Source organism: Hippopotamus amphibius, chromosome 9 (assembly GCF_030028045.1).
Source record: "Hippopotamus amphibius kiboko isolate mHipAmp2 chromosome 9, mHipAmp2.hap2, whole genome shotgun sequence".
Taxonomy (NCBI): domain Eukaryota; kingdom Metazoa; phylum Chordata; class Mammalia; order Artiodactyla; family Hippopotamidae; genus Hippopotamus; species Hippopotamus amphibius.
In genome coordinates this window covers 83,309,238-83,323,243 of record NC_080194.1, presented here as the reverse complement: position 1 = coordinate 83,323,243, position 14,006 = coordinate 83,309,238, and the positions used below count along the sequence as shown (strand labels likewise).

General features: G+C 42.9%; 1 protein-coding gene across 1 annotated transcript in view; it reads right to left on the bottom strand.

Annotated features, from left to right (window-relative positions):
- Positions 1-14,006, bottom strand: part of FEZ1 (fasciculation and elongation protein zeta 1) — a 41,504-nt gene that overhangs the window by 8,714 nt on the left and 18,784 nt on the right. The window contains exons 4-6 of the mRNA XM_057749804.1: positions 5,890-5,976; positions 3,816-3,984; positions 982-1,253 (exon numbers count right to left, since the gene is read on the bottom strand). Of these exons, the coding sequence (XP_057605787.1) occupies positions 982-1,253; positions 3,816-3,984; positions 5,890-5,976 (528 nt within the window). The remainder of the gene's footprint in view (positions 1-981; positions 1,254-3,815; positions 3,985-5,889; positions 5,977-14,006) is intronic.

Genomic DNA, 14,006 nt, shown 5'->3' with positions numbered 1-14,006 from the left:
GGAGGAGAGCGAGACTCAGAAGGGCACGTGCTTCCTGCTTGTATTCATCGCCCCGGGATGCCTGTGGCCTCCCTAAGCTACCCAGACCCGTCAGTTTCCACACTGTCCCAGATCAGAGCCCCGGCCAGTTCTGTGACTAGAAAGTAAAGACCTGGGCTAAGAGACAGGCCAAAATTTCAGCCTGAGCTTTGCAAGAAGAAATAGCAGAGGCTCAAAGACTCTTATCTGAGTAAGTCCCTTGGGCAACAGGACCCCCCAGAACTCCTGGCTTTCCTCATTTCAGCCTCCACTGTGTAAACAGAAAAATAAAGCAGCGCAGGGAAACTTGGACAGATGATGATGGAAATTTCTCGGGGAAGAAAACAAAACGCCCAGCCATCAGGAAGGGCAGACATAAAACAACTGTCCTCATCAGGAAAGCTTTTTCCAAAATGTACATGCCTGGGCCTGATTCAGCAGGTCTGGGAGAGAGCCCAGGAAAAGGTATTTTGAAAAAGCTCCTTGGATGATTCTGCTGAGCTTGCCTGATTGAGAACCACTGGTTAGAAGAATGAGGTCGATATAAGATGTCATAATTTTCAATCCTGAAACACCCTACTGACATCCTAATGAGATGAGTCAGGACTATAAGCGGTGCTGGTAGCAGGGATTCTCACCCAGAGTCCCAGGGCACAACTTCTCTCATCCTAAATGCCTTCACCCCACTTTCTTAGGTCTTCCCTAAGAGAGCACACATCGTAGTCACATTTTCTAGTGCTACATCCTGTGTCCCCCAGTTAGATCAGGCATCCTCTGGGGCAGCCGAGGACACGGGTGGGCTCTTCTCCCTCCTGTGGCCCTGCTGCCTGCCAGGGCGTCTTGCTCACAGTCACAGCTCAGGACAGATCTGTCTGGGGCCACGGCAGAGCTGGTCCCGGGACCTGCAATGGGGAGCTTGGAGGCTTGGGCGCACCTGGTCCTCATGCTGGGCTGTCCTCTTACCTTGAGAGGCATCTGGCTACCCTTCTCTAACCGGCTGCTCTGCAGGCTCAGCCCTTTCTCTTTCCTCCTCTTCTTCATCAGTTCTCGCTGCTCCTTCTGCTTGTTCTGTACCTCGATGAGCACAGTGATGAAGGAGTTCTTCACTTCCTTCTCGAACTCCAGCTCATCCCGGCGGGCCAGCTGCTGCACCAGCTCCTCTGAGAAGTCTCGGATGGCACCCTCCACCTGGTCCAGCAGCTCAGTCAACTTGGACCCAGACATGTGCCTCAGCCCTGCAGGGGAACACCGTCCTGCAGGGTCACTGCATTCAGCCCAGCCCACGGGAGAGGCTCCTGGGGCCCTGGCCACTTGACAGGTCCAGAGGAGACCCCCGACACACACAAAAGTCCTCAAAGGGCCATGACCTTCACAACTTAAGGGCGTGTCCAGAAGGGAGGGCTGGTTATCGTCTGTGAAAGAGAATGTCATCTCGAGGAAACAAAGGAGAGAGAAAAAACAGCCCCCGGGGAGGCCTGTGGACTCTGTCTACAAAAATGCAGGTGGACAGATGTGTGGCTTTTGATCCCTTGTTCCATCTCCCTATTTTTCCTCTGTCTCTATAATATTCCTCATGTGAAATGGGTCAAGAATTAGGGAAAAAACAAACAAACAAACATGAAGAAGAGGTTTGGCATCTGTGCTAAAGAGCAACAGAGTAGTGGTATTTATTCCCAAGACCTGATCAAGACACAGCTGACTGCAAAATAGGCAGAGTGATCTGAGGCCTCCTTTGCACCTACTGTCCTGTGTTCAAGTGCACGTGTCCAAAAATAAATGAAACGTGGAAGGGTGGACAACATGCACAGAACATGAAGCCTGGCTTGCGGGTACGGAGTCATCTGCTACTGTCAGAGAAAAGGAAAGGGAACCTGGGAAAGCAGGACACAGATCACTTGATTTTACATTCTTGTCCCCTAAGACTTCTTCACCTAAAGTAGATTCAGGAGCATCTTTTCCAATGTGCCCCTTCCTAGTGGCATCTTTTGCTTCTGCATCGGAATCCATTTTCCTTTCCCTTTCCGTTCCTACTCTGCCTGGGTATTTGCTGACTTAGTTCAACCTTCCCCTTTATTTCACTTTTTGGAGCTGTCCTCCTCCTTCTGTTTTTGCCATTTCACTCTGCACTTCAGCTGTTTTCCCAAGTCTTTTGCTGAGCAGTTCTATGTGTGGGACCTTTGTGTGGCAGAGAATGGCCTGATTGGAGCGGCCGAGAATGCAGCACCAGGGCCAAACCCGCTTCATTCCTCCCAGCAGATTCCTTCTGCTGCCATCGCCCTGCCTCTGCTCTTCACAGCCAGACTTTTACTTAGAGGATGCGTTTCTTCAGATCACGCTTCTATTTTCACCACGATTCCAGTCCATGTTTGGACCTTTATGCCCTGACCAGCCCACCCTCCCTCTCTGTTGTTTATAAGTCCCAGGGAATGCGGTCCCTCCTACAGCATGGTTACCACTATCCCTACAGATGGATGAATGGTATACTTGGTTTTGTCACTGCCGCTACATCTTTTAATTTCATGCTTCACCCACCTCTTTCTTTGCAGGATCATAATCACTGCAAACCTGTGTCAGAGAGTTAATATGATACACAGATTAAGAGTGTGGACTCTGCAGTTAACCTGCCTGGCTTCAAATTTTGGCTCCACCCCTTACGACTTGAATGTGGCATAGGGGCAAAGACGCATTACAAGTAAGAGGCTTGATTCTCCCTGCTGAAAATAAGGGAAGAGACTTCCCCTCTTCCTCACCTTCCTTTTCTTTCAGAATCTCTTTCTCTGTCCTTTTCTAATGTATGTCAATCATTTTAATGGCTAAATACGCCACTGGTGAGTCTCAGGACTCAGATATGCTTCCTCAAGGACCTGGGAGCCTCTGCTTTGAAAAGTCATCACCAAGAGAGAAAACAGGGGCCCACCTTGTCACCTGACTCTAAATTACAAGATTTACTCAATGAATGGGTTATGTCCAGTTAGCTGTAGACACGGGTGAGATTTCTTTCCTGTTTTGCAGTCCCTTTAGTGGATTGACGATGACATGCATCACATTCTGGCTGAATGCTTATTCAATCATAAAATTGTTTTCTTTCTCCTCTACTTCTGTAGAGAGGTTTTCTGGGTGGGGAGGAGATTTTGTTTCTTAATTATATTTCCCCAACAGTGGCCTCGAACAAGTCACTTACCCTCTCAGAAACTCAGTTAGCTCAGTCCTAATGGGGTTGGTATGGGCATGAAATGAGATTATGCATGGAAAGTTTTAGAACAGGGCCTGGCACTCCAAAGCTCTCCAAAAATATGAGCTAGTATTATCATTGCCGTTTGTAGATTTTTTTCATTGATTTTATGGTAGCATCATTTTGAATAGTGGGTTCAGATTTCCTCTACTTACTCTGCTTTAGTCTTGTTCTTTGGTTCATTTTGCCACTTTTTTCATTTTTAAAAAGTTTTTATTGGATTATAGTTGATATACAATGTTGTGTTAGTTTCAGGTGTACAGCAAAGTGAATCAGATATACATATACATATACGCATTCTTTTTTTTTTTTTTTTTAATTTTCCCATATAGGCCACTACAGAGTATTAAGTAGAGTTTCCTGTACTATACAGCAGGTCATTTTATCATTTTAATTTTGCTCAGTGGCCTTCCTCCCCCACCAATACTAACTTCTCTCCTGACGTCCAGTAAGAAAGGTGTTGCCAACTGCCTAGATCCGAGGTTCTGTTAGTGGCGGGTGAAGCACGTGCCCTGACTGGCAGAGCTGAGTTCGTCCTCGGCAAGCCCGCCCCCAGGACCCTCACCTTCGTAGGACCAGTTGCTGTTGAAGGTCTGGGTCAAGGCCTGCATCTCTCGCAGGAGGACCGAGTCTGCCTGGGAGGAGGTTTCTCCCCCGTCTTCCTCTTCCAGAACCTCCTCTTCCTCCTCAGGGTCTGGAGAGTTCTGCATCATTTCCTCAATCTCCTCAATCACCTGAAGAAGGAACACAAGAGAGCCCTCACTCTTCTCTATTGCAGAGATATCCCAGCTTGAACTCTGATCAGTGAAGGGTGTTCCTAATTTGCTGTCTGTAAAATTCCTAAAGCAATATTGTTACCTAATAAATATTGAATAATAATAAAAATAGATCTGACCGAAGGCTTACAAACACTCTTCCTTTAATGTAAAGCCCTATTTAATATCAAACCTCTTCCAAGAACACCATTTAGATGAATGGTTTATTGGAAATAAACTGCTCTTTCAGGAAATGAAGCACAGCTGCCTGGAAGGGAACATTTACTTCAATTTGCTGAGCACTTTCTTTCTAAGTGGGAAAATATTTTATCTACCCAACTCCAACACAAAATCCCATCCATTCATTGTGATGATGCTTATGACTGGAAAAAAAAAACAAAGTGTTCCTAGGATAACTCAAATTGGGAAAACAGCTCTTCCTCTAGAATTCACCTGGACAGGAACTAAGGCTGCCCAACAAGTGGAAATAAAGATAATGACATAATAAAAGGATAGGTAGGGTCTGGAGAGCAGAAAATAGATGAGAAACCCAGCTGTAATCTAGACTCTTGTAGGGGACAGCTCCTAGAAGAGAGAGTAGAATTAGGTAGCCACCAAGAGGAATAAGCCTGAACAGTGGGTACATTAACTGTTTACACATAAAGAAAAGGAAATGAGCAAAGACCAATTCTGAAAGGAGCCATCAATGGGTCTGGTCAGAACAGTGCATCTGTATAATTGTCTGTTCTCGATGCTGTGATGGGCTCCGGCTCCAAGGCCACTGGTCTTCGAAGTGGGTTCCTTTATGCTGGGCTGGATCAAAGACAAAGGCACTTAGGGTCCCCTCCTTTGGAGTAATTTCTATTTTATTTCCAAGCTTTCCCATCTCCACTCATAAATTTAGGGGACGCTTAGCTTTTGACTACTGAAGGCCATTCATGGAAAGTAGGCAAACGACACAACCCCCTCTTTGGAATTCTATGGCTGAGTTTCTCTTTCTCTCAGAGTTGTTATCATTGAACTTGTATCACTGAATTGTATTACCCCCTCCCCCCAAATGCACAAGAATAACTGCTAGCGCCTATGCTTTTTAATCTGGTTGCCTTCAATCTCTTGATCCTTATCTGTTTATATCCCATCTTTTACCGTGGATATCAAAGAGTTCCTTTTACTGAAAAGCACTTTCTGGCACCAAAGGCTCCTGGTGGAACTTTTTCAGAACCACTCTGAAAACACTTGAAACGTGCCTGTTCAAAACAAGAGCCCATAAATAGTTGTTGACTGAAAGGTTGAATACGGAATCCAGAGATCCAGAAGTATGCAACCTAAGCAACAAATTATTAAAACCAAAATATAAGTAACTCAATAAAATGTGAAACACTGTATCTTTTATTTTTAATGAATGAGTGTTTATAATACTCCTTTTGGAAGGCTCAACATTTTCAGCATTCTATGAAATATGAGAAGATATCCATCACTTGGAAGCCTCATCTGCCATTTCTACTCTTGTGAAGACAGGTATTTGGGGCCCTTGTTTAAGTGTCTTTATTCCAAGTACAATGAGTTACAATAAAGAGACTTAGCAGAAAATGAAGGCAGTGAGTGCTGCGCCACCTCTGGCTGTTATCAAACACGAACCCTATTCAACGTACGTCTGGAATTACATTCCTAATTACTGCAGGTGGGTAAACTGAGGCTTAAAGAGACGTAAAATCCCTTACCAAAGACACTCTAAGTCATGACACAGCCACCACAAGACCATACATTTTTCTACTGCCTTAAAGGGATGGGACAAGTAGGTAGTCACACCTTTTCTCGATTAAAAGGAACTAAAAGTCCTAAGAACCGAGAGAGAGAGAGAGAGAGAGAGAGAGAGATTCATACCTGATCTGCTGTGAGTAGAGGCTCTTCAATGATTCCAGAATCACGTTCACTCTTTTCATTGAACTCTTCCTCTTCTTTCTCATGGATCTGAAAGACGTGGGGGGGGGGATGGAATTCTGATTGACCATCAGCTGAACTAGGATGCTCTCCAATCTCTAGAATAGATGACACTGACAGAGGCCACTCCGGCCCACCGTGCAAAGAGAGAATCTGAAGAGGTGCGCAGAGTTCCATCCGATTCCAAGCGTACCCCGTCCACACGGCATGCCTCACTGGGTACAACTTAGTCAGAAAAAGATAATAAGGCATGTGTGGCTGGCGCCATTCTGACCCAAAAGGAGCAGAACTGTTCTTTAACCCACAGATGGGTCATCTTTACATGAATAAGGAACCTTCTCGAGGTGAGTAATAACAGCAACCAATTCCTGCAGCAAAGATACGCTTGTTTATATAAGGAATTTCAGTCTGGGGATGGGTTTCCAGATTTTGGTTTTGTTAGGCCTTTTACAGGGGGTGGGTTGTTACCGTCCCAATAATCATGCTTTTAAAAATTTGAGAAAATGTCATCGTTTTGTCGTTGGAATCTAGGCACGGCGTCATAGCTGATGAAAGGATGTGCTCAAGCTTCCATGGGACATGCCGCGGAGCAACCTGACCACATGGTCCAAAGAACAAACTCAACAGCAACAGCAAATCCTGAAACATTTGCCCTGCATCTCCAAAACTCCATCATCCCAAGCAAGGCTCTGAAAGCTCACGACCATCGAGATTTCTAGATGTTGAAGTCCAGCAAGGTATTCACAGCGTTTCTGACTTTACTGACTGTGTCGAAGTGCTTATAGTTTGGTATTGATGTTCAAGTCCTGCAGAAGATAAGCCTCTAAAGCACCTAACAAGCTGCCTGTGTCCAGGAGTCTCATTTGAAAGTCATCTAGGGCCTGGCAAGAAGTGCCTCCAGGAAATCTTTCTGCAGACACCTCTCATCCAGGAATCAATTTCACTTGCACACCCACAGCTGGCATGCTGATCTACCTCTTTCCTGGGGATGACACTTTTCCTGTTCTAATTAGCACCCTCAGGAAACACTCCAGTTCCAATCCAAGCAATCATGTCAGAGGCAGTCCATCCTCAGAAAATTCTCCCCTCTTCCTTGAAGTCCACCCCCAACAAAATACAACACCTTCTATCGACATTTGTTTAAAACCAGGACTATATCATAAAGAAAAAATCAAATATAGCTCAAAGGCCATCTGTTCTCAACCTGGATAAGGGGTAGGACAGGGAGGTAATGGGATTATTTGAGGGGCTTTTATACCAGATGGTGACATCTATTTCTGCTGTCGAACCCATATGCTCCTCTCTCTGCCAAGTCCACCACCTGTGGTACCCGCCTGCTTTCTGCAGCTCCCCTCTGTGCAGAAGGAAACTCCTGAAGCCACGGTTTGCTCACAACTACTGTCATATGGCAGAACTTTCTTAGGGCTAGAAAGTCCTGCGGTAGAAGTTAGGCTCATGCTGGGAAACAAAGTTTTCTTTTCTGTTTGGATTATTTTCTATAAGCACCTGACAGCAAGTATTAGTCTATAACCAGAATTTTTTTTCGTAGTAATTCTATTTTTAAAATGGAATATTTACATTTTCTGAGATGTGGCTAGTTTTTGCGAGTTTACCTCACTGGCTGTTAATACAGCATCTTTCAACTACACCACCCTGCTTCCCAAGGTCCTCCCTCCGAGGTCCTGGTGAAGGCAGGGAGGGAGCTTTTAGGCATAGACCCTTCTTGCTGTTTAGACATTAGGGAAGCATGGGTGAAATCCTAGTTGGAGCCTTCTCTCCCCTCTGGCACAGAGCCTACTGGCCTGATTTGTCAGGTGCGGGTAAAATGAGACTTGAAAATGAATTACAAGCTTGTGAAAGTTACCGTGAGTTCCTCGCATCGTGGGAGATATACCTAACCCATACATTCTCAGATCTCAGAAATCTGCCGCTAAAAAATAAAAGAAAATAAAATAATAAAATAAAATAAGAGACGCAGGCACAAAGTACTCCCAAGAAAGCCCTGGCTCCCTCCCTCTTCTGCACGTGGGTCTCTGCCATCTTCTGCTTTCACTGCGTCTGCCCTGTCCCTCTCCTTTTCTCCTCACTCTGTAGCCTTTGTTCTGATTCCCTTATCCTCCTCACCCTCTCTAAGTCTGGTCCCACGTTCTGTCTCCAGCTAGTAGATAGACTCTGTTCTGCTCCCATCACTTCTCAACAAGCCCTCTTTCCTTCCAATGCTGTTTACAAACTCACTCCCATCCCTCTGTTCCCATGACAGCGTCTTGTACAGAGTATGGACAGCTGGAAGGACTGACAGTGAGAAAGGTTTTTGAAAAATGAGAGCACTTACATATACCAATAAGAGCATTTGTCATATATATTCATACACGCGTGTATACGGACGAGCGTATGGACACTCATTCCTAATATGTGACACACGCAGAAAAACTACTGCAGGGAGTTCTTTAGCCTCTTCCGTGGCAACACGAAGGCTGTCAGATTGGGGTGGAATTTCTCTGTAGACTGAAACTTCAAGTTGTCTCCATTCTATGGAAGTGAACTATGGCTCTTCCGAGAAAAGAATCATTCTTCCCTGGGACTTCTTCCCAGAACTGAGAAAAGAAGACTGAGATCCAGAAAAGAGTCTGGCCATACTATCCATCAAGCTGTTTCCTCCTCCACCTTTTGGTAAATGGAGTGCCTTTAGGGCTGTAACACGGTTGCTTAAAGCTTGAAAGTAAATGCAGAGAATCTTCTCTGGAGACCATGAGAGCTAAATCTTGGTGCACAGGAGTCTGAGTGAGAATTAAAATTACATTGGGTTCTTGTGTCCAGTAATGACTAGTGTCTTTTGTTAAAGCATTCCAGGTGATTCCATTTACAGGAAAGGGAATTTCTACGGCACAATATTTCCCTCCCCTTACCATGATTGTGTCGCATGGTTGGTTGCCTTCTTGACCAAAAGTAAGAGATAAGGATACATTTTCACCTCCAGTCAAAAAGTAAGAGAAAGAGAAACAAATCACCAATATGTACCCAGCCTAAGGAAAGGGCAACTCTATCCCATCTCTGTGGGTTAATTCCATGCTTCTATATTCCCAAAGGGAGATGAACCACAACACAGCAAACAGCACGTGGCAATGAATATTTGTTGAAAGAAGAAATGAAGAAGAGAGCACTGTAGTCCTACCACCTCCTAGATTAAGTCCCACCTCCACAGATAACTGAGCTGCTTATTCACCTGGGAAACAGAAAGATGTAACTTACTGTCCTAGGCTCCCATTTGCTCTCACCTAAGAGAACCACCATCTGCTCTCAATTAAATTTACAGGAATAAAAGAGACCGTCTTGTACATCACAGTCAGGAACAGAATAGGTTAGTTAACTGAAAAACTCCATAAAAGTGGAGACGTGTGAATAATAATAATCACACATACATACACATCTCAAGCATATTATTTTGACCTAAAAATATAAATGTACATTTATTCATTCACCAGGCTCCTAACACAAGGCCAAGGCCTCTTCTTCCATGATGGGTATTTGAGTAGAATTTCATGTAGTCTTTCCTGCATCATCCATATCACAACACAATCTTTAAATGGTTTCCTATTTCTGTTTTTGTAATAATAGAAAGAAGGTACAGGGACTTCCCTGGTGGCACAGTGGTTAAGAATCCACCTGCCAATGCAGGGGACACGGGTTTGAGCCCTGCTCCATGAAGATCCCACATGCCGCAGAGCAGCTAAGCCCATGCGCCACAACTACTGAGCCTGTGCTCTAGAGCCCACGAGCCACAACTATTGAGCCCACATGCTGCAACTACTGAAGCCCGAGTGCCTAGAGCCTGTGCTCCACAACAAGAGAAGCCACCACACTGAGAAGCCCGGGCACTGCAACAAAGTGATGCCCAGCTCGCCACAACTAGAGAAAGCCCATGAGCAGCAACAAAGACCAAATGCAATGAAAAATAATACAAATTAATTAATTAATTAATTAATTAAAAGTAAAAAAACACTCAAGGCTTTGGGAAAAAAAGAAGGAAGGTACATAGGAGATTGGACACACACAGTTATCTCCTCTTCCTCCTGAAACTCTACTGAAGTGAGAGTAAAGGGATCAGAAGAGAGTATCCCACAGGGACAAAGAGAACTGGAGAAAAGACATCAGCAAAAGAAATGCTAGAAAGCAGATGTTGACCCAGAAGACGAGAGAGAGCTGAACCCTGCGGGAGGAAGCTTCCAAAAGTAGGGGATTTACACTGAAGAGTTTGAGAGGCTCAGGAATTGGAGACTTCAGGTGGCAGTGAGAGGTGGGGCTGAAGAAAGAAGGATTTGTCGATACAACAGTATAAAGTAATTATACTCCAATCAAAACCTTTAAAAAAAAGAGAAGGATTTGTCAGGACTCTTCATCAGGAGCAGTTAGACCCCATCCCATGTGGAAAGGCAACCACTGTCCTCTCACCCTTAAAAGGACTTGAGATCTCACTCTCCAGTGAAGGGAGGGGACAGTTTGGGAAGGTTGAAAGAGGCAGACTCTAACTCAGAGACACCAGGCCACCTGAAAGTGAAGGTAAAGGATCTTACCAAAAAGTAGGGATTAAGTGAAAATCTACAGACTAACTAGAGAGATACTCCAGCCTCCTTCCCTGACTAGGCTTCAAGGACGTTGGCAGACAAGCTTATTCTCCTCAAGCAAGACATTGGAAGACTCTACTTTGTGGTCAATACATTTCTGGGATACCACCCAAGAAACAGGACCTACAGATATATGCAATATTTGGAGTCTCCAAACAAAATAGTCAGGTCCTTACTGATCATTCTACACTGTAATCCATCAGGACACAAGCCCTACCCCCACAGAAAAGAGCTCAGCTTTCCAGCATCACTTTTAATCTGAAAATATGCACAAAGATTGTCAGACATTTGAGGAAGACTCCTAACATGAAAGATGAAAACTAAAGCAAATATATAGAAAAGGGCAATCAAAAGCAACACAGAGGGCAGAAGAAACTCCTTCCTATCAGTACTGTCCTCAGAGGATAACAAGAAAACACTGCTTCCTTGAAACATGACCTATTTATTAAAATCAATCAAAAAACAAAAGAGAGCTCTTAGAAATTAAAAATATGACAGCAAATTTTAATTTTCAATAAAAGAACTGAAGATAAGGTTAAGAAAATCACCCACAGGATAAAAAAGAATAAGTAGATAGAAAACAGGAGGGGGAAAAGTTCAGAGATCAGTTTAAGTCCAACACTTGAATCAAAGGAATTCCTAAAAGTAAAACCAGAAGAGATGGCCTCTTTCAGCCCTGAAAGAGTCACTAGTACTGGACTTACCCCTCCTGCCATGTACAACTACAAATCTGAACAAAATCTATAAGCCAGTTGTTTCCAGGCACTGGACACAGTCAGTGTAAGACTCTGGCCCTTGAAAGAAGGGGAAAACATGAAATAAATGAAAGCTGAGAGAATCTGTCACCTGTGGACTTACACTACAAGAAATACTATAGAAAGTTTTTGGTCTCAAAGGAAATGATGGAAAATGAGATCTACAGGAAGGATCTGAATACCAAAAGTGGTAAATACATGGGTAAATATTTTTTCAATCGTTTTTCCTTCTCTTAATTTCTAAAAGATAACTAACTGTCTAAAGCAAAAATATAACTTTGTGTTGGTAGATATACAATGTAGCTTGAAGTAAAATATATGATGAAAATAGCACAAAGGATGGAGGGAATAGACTTACAGTCTTGAAAGTACTTTATGTTTTATGTGAAGTAGCACAATATTAACCCTAAATAGACTACGATAACTTTATAATGCAGAATGTAATCCCTAGAGCACCCATTAAAAAAAGGGTATTCTATACAAAGAGTATACTACACTAAGAATCCAGTGGTATAACTATACTAAAAATGCAATGGTGGAAATAAAATGGAATACCAAAAGGTATTTGATTAACCTGAAAGAAAGCAGGGAAGCTGAAACAGAGGAACAACAATAACAACTACAATAACAAAACACAGATGGAACAAATAGAAATGCAAGATGGTACACCTAATCACAAACATTAATGTTATGTTAAATGCTAATGCACTAGGACTTCCCTGGTGGCGCAGTGGTTAAGAATCTGCCTGTCGGGCTTCCTAGGTGGCGCAGTGGTTAAGAATCCGCCTACCAATGCAGAAGTCACGGGTTTGATCCCAGCTCCAGGAAGATCCCACATGCCACGGAGCAACTAAGCCCGTATGCCAAAAAAAAAAAAAAAAAAGAATCTGCCTGTCAATGCAGGGGACACAAGTTTGAGCCCTGGGTCAGGAAGATCCCACATGCTTTGGAGCAACTAAGCCCGTGCGCCACAACTAGTGAGCCCACGTGCCACAACTACTGAAGCCTGAGTGCCTAGAGCCTGTGCTCCGCAACAAGGGAAGCCACCACAATGAGAAGCCCACACACCACAACGAAGAGTAGCCCCCACTCACCGCAACTAGAGAAAGCCTGTGCACAGCAATGAAGACCCAATGCAACCAAAAAATAAATAAAAATAAATTTATATAAATAAATAAATAAATAACCCATGGGCCAAAGAAGAAAGCACAAGAGAAAACTGGAAAATATTTTGAACTGAATGATAATGAAAACACAACACATCAATATTGTGGGATTCAGTTAAGGCAATGCTTAAAATAAATTTTATTGTTTTAAGATGCTTATGTTGTTACTATGGTCTGAATGTTTGTGTCCTCCTAAAACTCATGTTGAAATCCTAACCCCCAATGTGATGGTATTAGGAGGTGGGGCCTTGGGGAGGTGCTGGGGAGGGTGGAACCCTCATGAATGGGGCTGTATTCCTATAAAAGAGGCTCAACAGAGCTCCTTTGAACCATGCGTCCTGTGAAGACACAGCCAGAAGTTGGCAGTCTGCAAGCTGGAAGAGGCCCTTTAACAGAATCAACCATGCTGGCACCTTGATCGTGGAAATCCAGTCTCCACAGTGTGAGAAATAAATTTCTGTTATTTATAAGCCATCCAGTCTGTGGTGTTTTGTTATAGCAGCCCAAATGGGCTAAGATCATTTTTTTAAGTTTATAATATGACCTAAGCACCCACCTTAGAAGCTTAAAAAATGAAGGGTGAAGTAAAACCCTAGTTTAAGTACAAAGAGGATACAATAAAGTTAAGGGAAGAAATCAACAAACTAGAAAATGAAAAAACAACACAGGAAAAAAAACAAAAGTGGTTCTCTGGAAAGATTAATAAAAGTGATAAACCCATAAATAGACTGATGAGAGGGGGGTGAGGGAGAGGGACAGAAGCAGGGAGGAAACACAAATCGCTGATATCAATAATGGACTTCCCAGGTGATGCACTGGCTAGGATTCCATGCTCCCAATGCAAGGGGGCCCAGGTTCAATCCCTGGTCAGGGAACTAGATGCCATATGCATGTTAAAACTAAGAGTTCGCATGCCACAACTAATACCTGGTGCAACTAAATAAATAAATAAATAATTTTTAAAAATTATTTTTTAAAAACATTATCAATAATAAAAAAGGGACCATCACTATAGATCTTACTAACATTAAAAGAATAACAGAATATCATAAACAACTTTGTGGTCAATACATTCAATGACAGATTAAATGAATAAATTCCTTGAAAAACACAATTTACAAAATCATCTCAGGAAGAATGGCAACTCTAAAGAGTCCAATATCTATTAAAGGAATTGAATCTATAATCAAAAACTTACACAGAGAAAACCCCTGGTCCAGATAGTTTCACTGATGTAGTCAATCAAACACTTAAGGAAGAAATAACACCAATATAACACAAAGTCTTTCAGAAAATAGAAGAAGAAAAATTCCTAATTCATTTTATGACTTTACAAGAAAAGAAAATTAAAAAGAAAGATTCTTCGTGAACATAGATGCAAAATCCTTAATAAAATATTAACAAATCAAATCCCACATTATATAAAAAGGATATATATCACAACTAAGTGAGATTTATCTTAAAAATGAAAGGTTTGTTTAATATTTGAAAATCAATTAGTGTAATTCATCACATTA